The following is a 17,517-nucleotide window of genomic DNA, read 5'->3' on the forward strand; positions in this document are numbered from 1 at the left end:
GGGGGGGAGTCATTGTCTCTACCTTCCAGAGCTGTTCACTAATCAAACATCCTTGAATGGATTGTTCAGAACAAAAGGCATTCAGTACCTCTGCTCTCAAGATATTCAGAAACCCATGGAGAGCTGTTTCCTAACAGAAATCCATAGTTTCTTAGTAGAAATTACCAGAAGCCACTAACTTCTAATTCGTATTTTGCATGAGCTATTGTATTCAGCTGTGTATAACAAAATCCTGACTACAGTGGTTTAACCAAATATTGTTTGTTTTGTTTGGCTTTTTCCCTGCATGTAACCAGCAGTCCAGAGGTGGGCAGTCCAGGTCTGGTCCAAAAATAAATGAGTTCTTCAAGGACCAGGTCCCTATTCTCCTGCTCTACCATCTTCACCATTTGGCTTTCCACTTGATGGGTGGAGTAACAGCATACTCCACCCCCATTTGTATAGTTCTAGCGCTCCGATTATCAGATCTGAAGGAAAGCTTAAAAAACTGAGATATGAAAGAGGAAGAATTAAGATACAAATGTAGAGTGATTAGGAGATACTAGCAAGTAGATTTCCGTAGAAACAGTGTGGGTGTAGAATTTTACTAGAAAATTTGTGCAAGTAGATGGATTGGATCAAAGTAATACTATGTTTTGAGGTTCATGGGCAAAGTAATAATTAACAAGTTAACAGAGGTGACTTGAAAGGTTTAATGTAACTGAATAATTTAGTAGATAAGCTATAACTCAAAAATATTTTTAATGAAAATGGGCGATTTTAAATTTTATTACGCAAATACACAGTTCAAATAGCATTATAATATTTCATTGTTTTGGTACTACTGTTTAGATTTATGAGCTACAGTTTACAGTACTGTGTAAAAATAGGCACCATGCTTCCAAGGAGATCAGAATTCAGCTTGAGGCTGTTTTAGTTTGTGATAACACCCTAGTGTTAGTCACTATACTTTACCTCCTGTGTTACCTTATGGAATTGCTACATAGAATTTAATACCAAGAAATCTAAATTTCCTTACAGTAGAAAGAAGCTTATATGAATAATTTTATAGCAACCAAAATCAAACTATCTGCTGCAGTTGATAGCAGGGTTTAATTTTCAGCATAAGCTGAGGCAATCAGTTTTTAAATAGTCATGTTTCTAAATAATCCATTTATGTTTAACAGATCATTTCATTGAATAATCTAAAAGCACTAAACATCTTCAAGATTGAGAAAAATAAGTCCATGTAGACAGAGCAGGAACTAAAGAAAAATAGTTTAAGAATAAAGACAATCCTCAATTATGCATTCTGTGAACTATCCATGCATTCAATTTGTTTCCTTCTACTGATTATTGTCTAAAACTCCCCTTTTTCTAATGGTAAAAAGGTTTGATAGACGAGTTTGAATATGGAAATGAACTTGTCAACAGGTTTCAATAACTGATTCCAGGTTTAGCTCTAATGATCTAAAGTTCACTACAGATGTTTAGGCATATAATTCTCATGACCATAATTATCACTGGACAAGACTCCTTCTCCAATACCAGTTTCTAGGGCTAAAATAATTTTCTCGGTTGATTTAAGATCATTAAATAATCGGGAGGAGATCAAGATGGCAGAACAGAAGGACATGGAGCTCACCTCCTCCCACAAATACACCAAAATTCTGTGGAATAATTCTCACAGAATACCTACTGAATAATGGCAGATCTCATACAATCCAAATTGCAAGAAAGATCTTTACATAATCAGGTAGGATGAAGGAAAAGAAAGGAATTGGGGTGGACCTGCGCCCCTGGGAGGGAGCTGTGAAAGACGAAAGGTTCCCTCACCCTGGGAACCCCCTTCACCAGCTGGGAGATCAGCTGAACTGAAAAGGAGCTTCAGAGGCTCAGAGGAGAGCGCAGCAGCTGGATTGTACTGGACAGAACAGAGAGAGACCAGCACAGAGGGTCCTGGCCATCTCCGTGTACTCCCTAGCCCAAGAACACCTCTGCTGGTGTGCATGGGGGCTGGGTGCTGAAACTCGGGCTTCAGCAGACAGGCCCAGGAGAGGACTGGGGTTGGCCTTGTGGAGACAGCCTGCAGGGGCTGGAGTGTGGTCTGCAATCGGTGGTGGTGGTGGGGGGTGTACACAGGACCTAGCCCAGGTCTGCCATAGGAGCCCCATTAATTGGAAGAATTTATATCGTTAAAATGGCCATACTACCCAAAGCAATCTACAGATTTAATGCAATCTCTATCAAATTACCCATGACATATTTCACAGAACTAGAACAAATAATCCTAAAATTTATATGGAATCAAAAAAACAAAAAAAAACCCTGAATTGCCAAAGTAATCCAGAGGAAAAAGAATAAAGCTGGAGGCATAACCCTCCCAGACTTCAGACAATACTACGAATCTACAGTAATCAAAACAGCATGGTATTGGCACAAAAACAGACATATGCATCCATGGAACAGAACAGAGATCCCAGAAATAGACTCACACACCTAAAGTAGAGTAATCGTTGACAAAGGAGGCAAGAATATAAAATGGAGAAAAGACAGTCTCTTCAGCAAGTGGTGTTGGGAAAGCTCGACAGCCACATATAAATCAAGGAAGTTAGAACACTCCCTCACACCATACACAAAAATAAACTCAAATGGCTTAAAGCCTTAAATATAAGATATGATACTATAAAACTCCTAGAAGAGAACACAGGCAAAACATTCTCTGACATAAATTGTAGCAATGTTTTCTTAGGTTAGTCCCCCAAGGCAACAGAAATAAAAGCAAAAATAAACAAATGGGATCTAATTAAACTTATATGCTTTTGCAGAGCAAAGGAAATATGCCAAACGACAAGACAACATATGGACTGGGAGAAAATATTTGCAAACAATGCAACAACAAGGGCTTAATTTCCAAAATATACAAACAGCTCATACAACTCAATAACAAAAAACTAAAAACTAAAAAATGGAACAAAAAACTGAACAACCCAGTCAGAAAATGGGCAGAAGACCTAAATAAACATTTCTCTAAAGACATACAGATGGGCAATAGGCACATGAAAAGATGCTCAACATTGTTAACTATTAGAGAAATGCAAATCAAAACTACAATGAGGCATCACCTCGCACTGGTCAGAATGGCCATTATTAAAAAGTTTTTTAAGTTTTTTGTTTTTATTACACAATGGAATATTACTCAGCCATAAGAAAGAGTGAAATAATGCTATCTGCAGCAACATGGATGGACCTAGAGATTATCGTACTAAGTGAAGTAAACCAAAAAGAGGAGGACAAATACCATATGATATCACTTATATGTGGAATCTAAAATATGATATAAATGACTTATTTACAGAACAGAAACAGATTCACAGACATAAAAAACAAACTTATGGTTACTAAAGGGGAAAGGGGATGGGGAAGGGATAATTTAGGAGTTTGGAATTAGCAGATACAAGCTACTATATATAAAATAAACAACAAGGTCCTACTGTATAGCACAGGGAACTATATTCAATATCCTGTAATACCCATAATGGAAAAGAATATAAAAAGGTACACATATATACTTTAAAAAGTATACATATATATATATAAAACTGAATCACTTTGCTGTACACCAGAAATTAACATAACATTGTAAATCAACTATATTTCAATTAAAAAACTAAAAATAGATAAATAAAATTATTAAATAATAATTAATATAACAAGTTCCTCAACCAGTCAAAATATATAAATATATGTCCGGGCTCTTTTCACATGTTCAAGGCTAGGTGCTGTGGATGCCAACGGTAATAATTATTACTGGTATTATAACAATAATCCTAATAATCCCTTATATTCACATAGTTCTTTATTGTTTAAAAACTATTCTGTATTAATTTTCTTATTTGAGGTACTCTATATTCACATGAGGAATTACTCTCCAAGTAATACTGCCCCATTTTACAGATAAGGCAATTCAGACAATCGAGTGACTTGCCCCAAGTCATAGGCATACACATATACTTATGTGCAAGACACAGTCGCTCCTCTCATGACTCTCTGTTCTAATGAGAAGTTCAGAGAAGTTGTAGGCAACTGCAACATGGTGAGTGTGGAGCTAGAGGGGTACAAGTCACATCCAGGCAGTGAGGGGCCGAAAAAACAGACTCCGGGGTGGGGAAGAAGTAGTCAGGGAAGTGTTCCAGAAGTAGACAAAGTCTCACTTCAGAATCCACTATGCTGGCTCTGAGAAGAACATTAGTTTCTACTAAATTAACTTATTCTGTTCTCAGAATGTACCAAGTTGATTTTGGACTTGATAGAGTAAAACTTTTGAAGTCAATACCATGCAATTTTTACCTCTGAGTCAAAGTTTCTCACTCTGGTTCCTGTACCAACTGCATCAGTTACCCGGGGTGCCTGCTAAAAATACAGACTTGGGTAAAGGGCGATGGAGGCTACCCTGGACTTTTTCTAAATTTCTTGGGGATGAGGTCCAGGAAAATTGCTGCTTTAAGTATGAACTACTTGGGGATTTTGAAGTCAAATAGTAAAATAAAGAGGATATTTTTGGTAGTGGCTCTGAATAATTCCTGCTTCAATAAGGCCTTTTTTTTTTTTTTTTTTTTTAATGGGGGTGAGGGAGAGTGTGTATTTTGGGAAAACTATAAATGGCAAATGGTACAGGGGAATAAGAGTTCTATGTAGCAGACTGTCAGCCTCCGCCTCCCCCCAGTAACCTGCAAGGTGGCTGGCTTAGAGTAGGTAGGTGCTCGATGTTTGTTGACTTGTTGAACACAGGGACAAAGGTATTTATAACTTCCAAGAGTTTTTAAAGTCCTTTCTCTGAACTTCTGCACCAATCTTTCCATGCCCAGCCATCAGTATCAGTCATAATGGAGTAGCTAGGGTGTGTGGATTCTGGAGAAAGACTGAAATCAAACTCCAGACCATCAACATTTGAGAGGATCAAGTTCCTTAATCTCCCCATTTATAAAGAAGGAGTAGAAATAATACTTACATCCCAGCGTTGCTGGGAGTCTCAACTGAGTTAACAGGTTATCTATTACAAATAGGTATCAATGAAATACACCATAAATGCAAACACTCAGAACCCTATCCAACACATAAATGCATTCCATAAATGCCCATTCAAACCCAGGTACTCCTTAATGTCTGCAGCAGGTCCCCTTAACAGGTCAGAACCTCCGAGCAATTATCAGCAGAAAAGGAAAAAATAAATGAAATCCACGACGACCCAGTATAGGGATCGTGGGCTGCAGCTCGGCGGGTTCCATGAGGTCGAAGGGGTGGGACAGTGGTCTCTCCCCGCCCGGCTCAGAGCACGTGGTCCGCCCGGGCGGGAGCTTCGCCACAGTGGGGGAGGGGAGCGGCGTGGGACATCGCGGAGGGGGTCTAGGCGGCCCCGGCTACGGTTGGGCAGGCGCCGACTGCGCAGGCTCAAGATAGGCGCAACCACTGTGCGAAGATCCGAAGGGGGGGGGAGCGTTCACCTGGCTCCACGCTCCCTTTACTTACGGAGCGAAAGCCTGACTCTTTTTAAAAATCGTTTTCCGACTGTATTTGTAGCCGCCCTGCGCAAGTTGTTCATCATTAGAAGGCCTCCTTCCCCAGAACTGAAGAGGCCTCTTTCTCTAGTCGTGCCCCCTCCTCCCCCGTGGAGTCACAGTGGACGCGCCCCACCTCCCCTCAGCCTCCGGAGGTGGTTTGGCTGTCCCCTCCCCCTCCCCAGTGTCGCGAGTTGGCGCCGCTGCCATCCCCCGGTCCGCGCTCTTGGCCACTCGGCCGGGCGGTACCGAGCCCTCCCGGCACTCCCCTCCTGTCTTCCCTCCGACCCTCCGGCCTGCCTTTCCCCGCGGCACTGCCACCCCCACACCTTCGCCCCAGCCCTCTTCTCTCCCCGCCGAGCCGCGGCGGCAGCAGCAGCAGCAGCAGCCAGAGGAGGAGCCGGAGGCGGCGGTGGCCGGGGAGCCCATGGCGTACAGTCAGGGAGGCGGCAAGAAGAAAGTCTGCTACTACTACGATGGTGAGAGGCCGGCCGGCGGGTGGGTGGGCGGGAAGGGCTGCGGCGCCGGGCCCGGAGCCGCATCTGGCTCTGCGGCCGCCGTCGCGAGTGGTCGCCGGTGCTGAGGGGTCAGGAGGAGGGACCGACGTTTGGCCGCATCTTAACCCATTCGCGACCCGACGCTGTCTGGCAGCCTCCGCGGGGAGCTAAGCGGACGCCCCACTTTTCCGTCCTGCCCCTCTCCCTCCCGCAGTGCGGTCCGCCGCCGGCCTACTCTGGCTTCGTGCTGGTGCGAAGGAGACGGCCCTCCCTCGCGCCTCTCCCGTCCGCCGCTCGTGGGAGGGAGGTTTGGGGTCCCCTGCTCCGGCCGCCTGCACCCGATTTCTCCCCCTGGGTCAAAACAGCTACCCCGGCCCAGACTCCACACAAAGCCTCACTGCCGCGAGAGCTCCGCCCCTCGAGCCCCCATCCCTCCTCTCCCCTCCTCCGCTCCCCTCTGTCCCCGGCTGGCCCGAGTGTCTTCTTTCTCTGCCGCCGGCCTCTCCCCCGGACCCCTCGACCCGGGTGGGTGCTGGAGAGTAGCCCCTGAGGGTGGGGGCCCACGTGCGCCTTGAGGCGCGTTCACACCCCTGTTTTGCGTGGGCTCCATCCCTCTCCTTTGTTTGCCGGGTTCTTTGAGCGCCACTTTCTCAGCATTCAAATGAAAAGGCTTCACTTCCTCAATAAAAATGAGGGTTTTCGAGTTTGAGGTAGTCAGGCTTCACGGGAAATAAGACGGTGGTAGGGCATCGTAGAGCTGTTGCTGCTTGTGTTGTCGATCAGACTCGACGGGTCCTGGCTTGCCTCTCTGAGAGGTGGTTACCACCCACTCCTTTGTTGCTTTGTTCGATCAGGAAATACCGTGCTTTGGAGGTGTGGGACAGATAGCATTGGCATTTGGCTTGCGAAGGCTGTTTCTAGGCGATGGGAGTCCTGGTGCAGGAAAACTTTGAGGAGCAGTGCAGAAAGTGCTAAATAATCAGAAAAGCTTGAGCTCATGGAACAGTAAATTATAAAAGTCAGACAGTTTCATTTTAGGGGTTCTTCTCATTTGCAATTTGAGCAGTAAGTCTTCTTGAATCCTGTTTCTTGTGCCAGTCAAAATACAATGAAAGGAGCGGTTACCTTTTTTAGATTGCACAAAGACGATAACTTGGTAAATAGTTCCTAGTAGGTTACTCTCCAGAGAAGAAATTCTAAAATTTAACAAAGAAACTAGGTTCAGAGACTTGAAAGTCCATCTGATTTGTGTGAAGCGATACAAATTTTGGAAGCTGTTTACTACATTCAATGTATTATGAACCGTAAAATCTTAGAGCAGTGGGAAGATTTTACAGGACTAGGTCAGAATAAATCTGACTTTAATTTTAAAATGGCCATATCATATCTCTTCAGTTAGCAAAGATGAATCATTTTAATGCCTATTTATATAAAATAACCACTTGTGTCATTTGTGGAAAAATCTAAAATCTTACAGAAGAAATCTAAATTGTTTGATATTTGGTAGCTGGTGCTAAATAGTCACAGCTATGTTTTTAAAATATTTTTTGAGAGAACTGCATGTATGTGTGATACAAATTGATTTGAAATTATGCCATCATGGGGGGTGGAGATGGGAGTACATTTTAATTTTAACGTGAATTATTAACGTTTCTTAAAGTTAATTCTTTAAGAATTCACGCATATTTTGGGTCACTGGCCTGGTCTTGCATTCCATGACCAAATTGGAAAGTAAATAACCATGTATGTAAGTTAATTTTTAAAACAACATTGTTTCTCTAAGGTTTAGAGATTTGCTGTTGTCAGGGCTTTGGGTAGAGAAGAAAGGTTTTAAAAGGTTGGGGAGCTGTTAGTTGCTGTTGACAGTGATAGGCTCCGATGAAGTAAGCTGCTTGGAACTTCTTGTCACCAGGCTTGAACCGTAGAACCAGGAGGTACACTTAAGTTGCAGTTTTATCAGCTATTTGTTCCTGGGCCTGTTTATGATGAGCCTTTGTTGAGGGAATGGGAGCAAGTACTGGATTGCAGTACTTGATAGGAAGGCGGGATGCAGACTTGATAGAGTAATCTTTGATTGTGACTTAAGTACTTTGTAGTGGACCATACAACTGCATTATATGATGGCCAACAGCAGGTGTATAACTGAATGTTTGGGTATCTCTGGTTAGGTTATCTGTCTTTTGTCTATGGCTCTTCCTTGACTAATTTTTAGAATGGAATTTGTAGTTGCTTACATTTGGAATATGCTTTGAGTTCTTTTCGTGGGCGTGGGGCTAATAAAATATTTTGCAGAGGTTATTAAATTGAAGGGGTATTATTATGCTGTTTCTTTGTATGTGATAGTATGTTAAGCTGTGCATAGTTAATTCCAAAGCTTACATTTTCATCACCAGAAAAACCCTATTTTGTCAGCTTATAAAGGCAGCGATAGTAGTTTTTTTCTTCTTTTAATTGTGAGGAAAGAGGATGCAAGTAAAGCAGCTTGTGCACAGGGAACTGACTCTAAGATACACAACATGGATTGGATTGGGAGTGTGTGGTGTCAATAATAATAGGACCTTAATCTATTAGACTAGAATAGCTGGTTTTAACTTGTTAGTAAAGGAAGTAGAAGGAAGAAAGATAAAGAGGAAAGGAGTGAAGTAGCAAATTCTGTAACCATAGGAATCCTACCTTTAGGCTTACTGGGACCATTAGGACTACTCTTGGTGACACAGAGAGAATGTCTAGCAAATGAAAGGGGCTTCTAAAGACATATGTTCTTTTCTCTATACACATTACAGTCTTCAGTATCATACCCTTTAGATCACTGGAATGATGGTTTCAAGTGAACCTTCAGGCACTGATGGATAAAGTATTCTTAAAACTTTGAGGACAAGTAAGAGAAGTTTTTACTTCTCTTATTGCAGCTATTGACTCATGACTCATTTCCAAAAACGTATATCTAAGTCTTGATCTTCTAGTATATACTACAAGATTGTCAATAATCTGTAAACGATATAGTTAGATCCCTTCTGGCTTTAAAATAACGTGACTTCTGGGAATTCCCTGGCAATGTGGTGGTTAGGGCTCTGAGCTTCCACTGCAGGGGGCATGGGTTCTATCCCTGATCGGGGAACTGAGATCCCACACGCCACACAGAGTGGCCCAAAGAGAAAAAAATAAAAAGTAAAAAATAAAATGTTGTGATTCTGTACTTAAATGTAATTAGCAAACCAAGCTTTGTTAGGCTCTGATTAAATACTCACATTATTAATACTTTATCTAGAAATGTTAAGTGTACTTTCTTTTAAATTAAGCTTGAGGCCAATTACATTTAGTGTCTTTTACTGTATATACAATATAATAGGGTTGTATATGTACATAATTTATATGATTACATGCATTGCTCTGTGTTGTATTTTTCCCTTCTCTGATAAGATACATCAAACTATTTGGAGACAAGTGGTTCAGAGAAAAGCACTCAACACTGTACAAAGAGTTACCGAGATCATGTCTCCCAATATACTCCTAGTTTACTGTAGCACATGATAAGAATTCTGCTTGGCAGCCAACTGTTGACAGATTTCCTTAGACGTTTACTTATAACAGTGATGCCAAAGCCTTTTGCTAGGTAGTCTTTAATGTAATTGCATGGGTTCTTAGGTATAGTATAAATCGTTATTATCCATAAAATAGGTAATCTTTTCTTTGGAGGCAAATCAGGGTGCTGAATGAATTATAGCAGCAGTTCACAAATACTAATGGTTTTAATTGCACATCATTAATTTAAACATAGTAGAACATAAGACTGAGATTTTCATATACTTGGATTCTCTTCCCCCAGATTTTTTTTTACCATTTACGTCCTTCAGATTTCACCTTTTCAGAGAAGCTTTTCCCTATTACCTTAATCCGTTACTGCTTTTCTCCCTATTAATTATACCACCTAAGTTTTGTCTCTCTTCCCACTAGAATATAAACTTCATGAGGACAGAGTCTGTTTTGCTGATGTCTATACTTTCACCAGCCTAAATATAAATAAATAAATAAACACATTTTTTACATTATTGATGAATAAATGATTAATACCTTATATTTTTATAGCTGGAGCACTTTCATATAATATTCTCTCTAATTCTTACACCCACTCAAGTTACAGACAGGTAGGATGAGTGGCGTTTTATTTATTTTCCCCGTGAAAATAGATTCGTATCTCTGTTTGACTCATTCCACCACTTAATCCTTTTCTACATTGTCTAGTTTTAATGTCCAAGGAGAGATCAACATCTGGTACCTAAAAGATTTTTCTTTTTTCCTTTGGTGACCCAAGAGTGGAACTATTGCCATGGCTACAAAAAAAAAAAAAAAAGGAGGTTTCTCTGCTACCAAAAAAAAAAAAAAGTATTAGTAATTATGTCTTTCCATTAACAAAAATTTTAAATGCTTGTGTTGACAAATCCTTAAAGGAAACAGTTGGAATTGGGGAGGGAGGGTAGTTATCTCTTAGGGAATAATAACAGCATTGAAACATGGATGAGATAAGATTTAAAAGTTCAAGTGTAAGGGTGAAGTCAGCTTTGGGTTCAGAAATATCAAATGGGCTTAAAGTTCCTACTGTGTGCCAGGTAGAGAAAAGATTGAAGTCCTAAGAAGAAAATATAAGACCGTATTAGAAATAAATGCTGGAAAGGGTGTGGAAAAAAGGGAACTCTCCTACACTGTTGGTGGAGATGTAAATTGGTACAGCCTCTACGGAGAACAGCGTGGAGGTTCCTTAAAAAACTGAAAATAGAGCTACCATATGATCCAGCAATCCCACTCCTGGTCATATATCTGGAGAAAACTCTAATTCAAAAAGATACATGCACCCCAGGACTTCCCTAATGGCGCAGTGGTTAAGAATCTGCCTGCCAATGCAGGGGTCACAGGTTTGAGCCCTGGTCTGGGAAGATCCCACATGCCGTGGAGCAACTAAGCCTGTGCGCCACAACTACTGAGCCTGCACTCTAGAGCCCGCGGGCCACAACTACTGAAGCCCGCACGCCTAGAGCCCATGCTCCGCAACAAGAGAAGCCACCTCATTGAGAAGCCCGCGCACCACGACAAAGAGTAGCTCCCTCTCACTGCAACTAGAGAAAGCCCACACGCAGCAACAAATACCCAATGCAGCCAAAATTAAATAAATAAATTGATTTAAAAAAAAAAAGGATACATGCACCCCAATGTTCATTGCAGCACTGTTTACAACAGCCAAGACACGGAAGCAACCTAGATTTCCAGCGACAGAGGAATGGATAATGGTGTGGTACATATATACCTATATTACTCAACCGTAAAAAAGAATAAAATAATGCCATTTGCAGCCACATGGATGGACTTAGAGATTATCATACTAAGTAAAGTAAGTCAGACAGAGAAAGGCAAATATCATATGATATCACTTATATGTGGAACCTAAAAAAATGATGCAAATGAACTTATTATACGTGGAACCTAAAAAAATGATGCAAATGAACTTACAAAACAGAAACAAGACTCACAGACTTAGGAAACAAATTTATGGTTATTACCAAAGGGGAAAGGTGGGAGGGAGGGATAAATTAGGAATTTGGGATTAACATATACACACTACTATATGTAAAATAGCAACTCTGTATAATACTGTATAGCACAGGGAACTCTACTCAGTACTATGTAATAACTTATGTGAGAAAAGCATCTGAAAAAGAATAGATATATGTATATGTATAACTGAATCACTTTGCTGTACATGTGAAACTAACACAACGTTGTAAATCAACTCTACTCCAATGTAAAATAAAAATCTAAAAAATTAAAAAAAATGTCTTTAAGGAGAAAAAAAAATAAGACGGTAAGATAGTAAGAGAGGGGACCTTTGTAGGGTAAATCGGACAAGGGAAGGCCTGAAGGCAGAGAATGGGCCAGCCTCCTTAAAAGAGTTTTCCTACGTAAGACATTGCAAACTTCAAAGGCTGGGTAGTTAGAAAGAACCTGGTGCACTTAACAGAAAGGAAGCCAAGAGGAAGACATGGGGGAACTGTAGGGTGCCAGGCCAAGTAGTAAAGGGCCAGACCACACAAGAGTTTGTGGTAAGAGATTTGGACTTGAATATTCGGGAAGCAGAAAGCCATTGAAGGTTTCTTAAGTAGAGAGAACTCTGGAAAGTGGAGAAAGAATGGTTAAAGAGTAATAGAATGTGAACACTGAAAGCAAGAATTGAGTATATATTGGTCCACGTACAAGATAATGATTGCAACTGATAGACATGGACATATTTAAGAGAAGTTTTGGGAGTAAAACCTATAGAACTTGTTGATGGATTGGAAATGGAGTTGGGGCTTTGTGATGACTCAATAAAGGATGGCTCCTACATTTCTGAACTGAGCAGTTAGGTGACTTATTCCTGAGAGGAGAGGATTTAGGGCAGCACTCTTGATTCACTGACTTACCCAAGCACCTGCCTGGCGCACGGTAGGCTCTTGGTCTGTTCAGTGAATGAGTGAACTTGAGAAACCCCTGATATTTAAAGGTTGGTGGAGGAGTGGCTGTGGGGTGGTAGTAAAGTCCAGGAAAGTGGTATTATGGAAGCCAAGAGTGAATGTTTCAAGAAGTGGCCAGTGTGTTAAAGCCGCTAGTGGACTAACTGGTCTGTGGAAGACAAAAATAATACAGTAGCTCTCTGTTTTTTCCTGAATCATTTTTTAGTCAGCTTTTCTTCAGGGGTATATTTTATATTTCATAGTCCTGAAATCCAAAATTACCTGAAAAGTGAAAAAAAAATTTTTGTAACTCATTTGGAATCAAAAGCTTAACCTGAATTAACGTTTATCATCTTTATTCCTCTTATTCTGAATATTCGTACATTTTTGCTACTGAAATATTAATGTTTGATTACAGAATGCCACCCAGTCTCCAGGTTATCACATAATATCTGGCAGATGTATCATTTTACATTTATAAAATCTGAAAAAGTCTGAAATATATCTAGTCTCAAGGACTTTAGACGACTTTAGATAAAAGAGATTGTAGACCTTAGTAGCCACTTCTCTTCTGATAGCTTCTTGAAGAGTGAGCAGTTTTGAAAATTTTGCAGATAACTAAATCTTTTTGGTAATTACTTCACATTGACGAAGTTTGTTGTATTCAAGGAACCACTTTGAGCTAATTTTCCTGGATACTTATTTCATTGGTAAAGCATTTTTAAGTATTTTGATGAAAATCAGGGTAACATTTTAAGTGCCCAAATTACGTTACTGACCATTTAAATCAGATGAATGAAATCCATAGGTTTTTAAAACTAATAAAAGCCATTTTATCTTTATGAAAAAGTGGATGGTTGCAAAGCACCCATGTAGAGAATTTTGTGATAGGGGATTAAGCAGGAAAAAAGTTGGAGATGGTTCTTTTAGACCCCCCTTACATTTTGGAAGAATTCTTCATAAGCCAGATAGCAGTTATCTGTAGCTTGGCTGCCCTTGTGGACATGTATCATTTAAGTAGTGTACATATTCTTCTTTTTAAAAAAAAAAAATTAATTTTTGTCTGCATTGGGTCTTTGTTGCTGCGCGCGGGCTTTCTCTAGTTGCAGAGATGGGGTCTACTCTTCCTTGCAGTGTGCACGCAGGCTTCTCATTGCGGTGGCTTCTCTTGTTAAAGAGCATAGGCTCTAGGTGCACGGGCTTCAGTACTTGTGGCACGCAGGCTTGGTAGTTGGGGCACGCAGGCTTAGTAGTTGTGGCGCATGGGCTTGGTTGTTCCGCGGCATGTGGGATCTTACCGGACCAGGGATCGAACCCGTGTGCCTGTATTAATGTCCTTTTCTTGTCAGGCTTCCCCCTACCATTTCTTTCTAGGTTCTATAAGTGCCGTTGCTTTCCCAGTAGCTACTACTTAAGAAGATTGGCAGAGTTGCCTTGCCTGAGTTTGAATCTAGCTCCTCTATTGCTAGCTATGTGACTTTGACGGTATCACCTGACTTGTCTGCATCTCATCCATCTTCACTATTATAAAATAGGAAAGTAGTAATAATACCTACATCGTAGGGTTGTTGAGAAGATTAACAGATAATACACATGAAGTGCTTAGAATAGTGCCTTCTAGTAAGCTCTCAATAAATGTTAATTATTGCTAACATCTTTTTTTATCAAGCACTCTTGCTGAGAAATTGCAACTGTACTTTCCCTTCTATAGATTATTGTGGTCTTCCCCATTATTAGATTAGTGATTACTTTTCACTGGATTCTCAGTATGTACATAACTAGAGTATTTGATCTTAAGATACGGTAGATATTAGAGACATTTCATCTTGATAATTCTTACACAGGGGCAGATGGAAGTTATGTGAAGACTAGTTTCTTTATTCTTACTCTCGTTATCTCCTTTGGTAGTGATGATAACTTAGAAATACCTTCCTTGCATTAACCTTAGGTCAGTGATGCTTTGTATCTCTAGTGGGCTTTCTACATCTAAGAATTCATTGAGACCAGGCTGCTTTCAAGGAACTTCATGTGTACTACCATGATGTAGAGCAGAGCTTTATAGCTTGGGAGGGAGTTTCCTGCATTCATAGCCTCTGAATTGTGATAAATGCAGAGGAGTGTCCCCATAGCTCTGCTTTGCTAATTGTATTGTCTTAGCTTTACCGTTGGTACAGATTAAGAAAGGTTACTTTCCTTTTAAATGACCGTGTGTATATATGAATTGTTTTCAGAAGAGAGCTTGTGTTGAAAATGAAGAGTTAAGTAAATTAGAGGTGCGGTACCAACAAAATCAATTAGTAGTAGTATTAGAAACGGGTATGTTATAAAAGTGAATGTTCATCCTGGACTGTTATCAAAAATATGGAAGAGAGAAGCAAAAGTTTTTGAATTCCTAGTTTACATTAAACAAACAAAAAAGGTGTGTATTTAGGCAGGATTTTGAAAGATTTTTTTTGATCTAGAAGGGGAGTAAATGGCATTCTTTATCCCTAGTTTTTATTATATGAACCCATGTTTAAATGATTAACTTCAAACCATTAAAATCAGCTTGACTATCCTAACAAAATTTTAGAATTGATTATTTAAAAACTAGAATTAGTACTGAAGGTAATTTCTAATAAAGGCTGTTGTAAAAATTATCCATTACATTACAAAAATGGTATATATTTAAGTGGCATCCTTAACACTTTTTATTATGGAAACACTGGATCTTTACCTAAAAGTATTAATTTTGTTGAAATTTGGTAGACAAAAATCTGGGATTTTGGTGTTATTTTATTTAAAGTAAATCTTACGTGTCAGTTTTAAGACCTTGGGATGTAATATATCATAAAAAAAATAGGTTAGGAATTATAACTTTTTAATCGTGAAGAATGAGAAAAAATATCCTTATTACCTTGAAAAATGTAGTAAGTATGTCATCATAGCAAAACTTTATTTAGGATCCAAATTTCAGTTACCAAAATTTCCCTTATTGACGGTGATATGGATATATAAAACATTGTAGCCACGATAATACCAACTATAAAGGATTTTTGGCATGCCAGTGAATTATCCAAGAAGCAATATTTGCTATAAAATTTTTAAGTCATACTGGTGAAACTCAGAGAATGTACCTTAAGCATGTAAATTTGCCAGTAAATACTAAAAGTAGGTATCACTCTAAGGAACAAAAACTCCTTTTGTAAGTGAGTAAAGAGTATTTTATTTGGAGTAATCCTAAATAAGAAAGTTCAGTAAACTAAAAATCAGAAAAGCTTGCTTGCCTTAATCTTTGAACAAACATAATGTATTGATGGAGTCATCAGTATGTAAAAGTGTGCATAGGATCTTGGTTTTCTAATACAGTTTGAAAGTTGCAAAATCTAAAATTATTATTTAAGATTTCAAATAAAGCTTATTTAGGTGATAAATGTCTAATGGTGGACACATAAATCTAAATAGTTCATGAAGATTCTCTTGTCTGTATTGTTCATTTTGTCTCTTTCCTCTTTTAGGTGATATTGGAAATTATTATTATGGACAGGGTCATCCCATGAAACCTCATAGGATCCGCATGACCCATAACTTGCTGCTAAATTATGGCTTGTATAGAAAAATGGAAATATATGTGAGTATACCTTTCGGTAAATATTCACTGTTTGTTTATTTGTTTGTTTAAACCACTACTTTGAAACTTTGTTTTCAAAGTTGGAGGGCATTTAGCAGGTGAAAAGGTGTGGAAGAAAACAGAAACTCCTTTTTTTGTTTTATTCTTCAGAGAAAACTTGAAAGTGTGGGAGCTGTGGCCTCTTTTTTTTCCCCCCTATTCCTTCAACCATTTTAAAAAACAGTTTCCCTTCCCCAGGTTTTCACATAACTGGAGACCAACTCAATTTAGCATACTAAATATTTTTGTTATGATTATTATTGACCTGTCTGCTGCTGAAGAGTTGACCTGGGACTGTTACAAAAGAATTATGCAGAAAATTAATCCTACCAACATTTGTCGGCATATAGGAACACTGTATTAGTGAGCAAGCAAAGTGTCTATTTTGTAGAAGATGTGGGAGTATAGATAAACAGATATAAGATGCAACAATTCTTATTCACTTGGGGAGAAAAGAAAGACTTGAAGCAGTTAACAATGTTGGGTAATATATGTGAGCTTCTTTGTTTCAGATTGTAGACATTTAGAGAAGAAGAGTTGGATAAGACTTTCAGTCAGGAAGCCTTGTGGCAGAAGTGTGTCATAAATGAAAAGATCCTAGGAACAAGGATGATTTGGATAGTCAAAGGAAAAGGAAGAGAGATCATGAACTAATAGAGAATGAATCTCATTCTACCTGAATGAGTCTTACTCAGCCTTCCTGAAGCTTTTTGGTCATTGATGAAGTTACTGGATATAGAGCAGGAGGTTTGTGATAGAAAATAAGAGAAAGTAGAGTTTATGAACGTGGATTAGTCTTTAGAAGGGTTGACCTATTTCCACTAAAATAAAAGGAGTGATTAATTCATAGTTGGTGTTAGGCCTGCCTAATCCTTTTTAAAGGAATATGAATTATCTTTAGATTTGGTTCCTATTTTCTAAAACACACATGTATAAATTTGGATTTGCTTTGGAATTTATCTGTTTTGTTCTGGCAGACCTAGTTCTTTTGAGAGTATTGTTAGGGGAAATTGTATACTTTGTGTTTGGTAACCCTGATGTAACCAGTTGTAATTCCACAACTCTGACATTTATTTTTCTTCACAGAGGCCCCATAAAGCCACTGCTGAAGAAATGACAAAATACCACAGCGACGAGTACATCAAATTTCTGCGTTCAATAAGACCAGATAACATGTCTGAGTATAGTAAGCAGATGCAGAGATGTACGTTTCTATGTTAAAAGTATATATTAGTAGTGATAAATATAAATGAGTACTTTTAGAAGCTTGTAATTAGTTATCCAAATCTAGGTATTTTCCTGATCTAAAATATTGTTTTAATTATTTACTGATTTAAAAAGTCCGTGTAACA

The 17,517-nt window shown here is 39.3% G+C and overlaps 1 protein-coding gene and 1 long non-coding RNA gene across 6 annotated transcripts in view; one reads left to right on the plus strand and one right to left on the minus strand.

Moving 5' to 3' along the window:
* LOC309634623 overlaps positions 1-17,517 on the minus strand; it is a 360,017-nt gene that overhangs the window by 19,168 nt on the left and 323,332 nt on the right. The window lies entirely within an intron of this gene.
* The window catches only part of HDAC2 (histone deacetylase 2), a 40,599-nt gene continuing 28,780 nt past the window's right edge, over positions 5,699-17,517 (plus strand). For all 5 annotated transcript variants that reach the window (XR_014248203.1, XR_014248204.1, XM_082404810.1 and 2 more), the window contains exons 1-3: positions 5,699-6,016; positions 16,014-16,126; positions 17,252-17,369. Coding sequence is in view for 3 of the 5 variants with exons in the window: in XM_082404810.1 (XP_082260936.1) it covers positions 5,965-6,016; positions 16,014-16,126; positions 17,252-17,369 (283 nt within the window). In the remaining 2 variants the exon portion in view is untranslated. The remainder of the gene's footprint in view (positions 6,017-16,013; positions 16,127-17,251; positions 17,370-17,517) is intronic.

This window comes from Balaenoptera borealis (genome assembly GCF_965194805.1).
Source record: "Balaenoptera borealis genome assembly, chromosome: 9".
Lineage (NCBI taxonomy): Eukaryota > Metazoa > Chordata > Mammalia > Artiodactyla > Balaenopteridae > Balaenoptera > Balaenoptera borealis.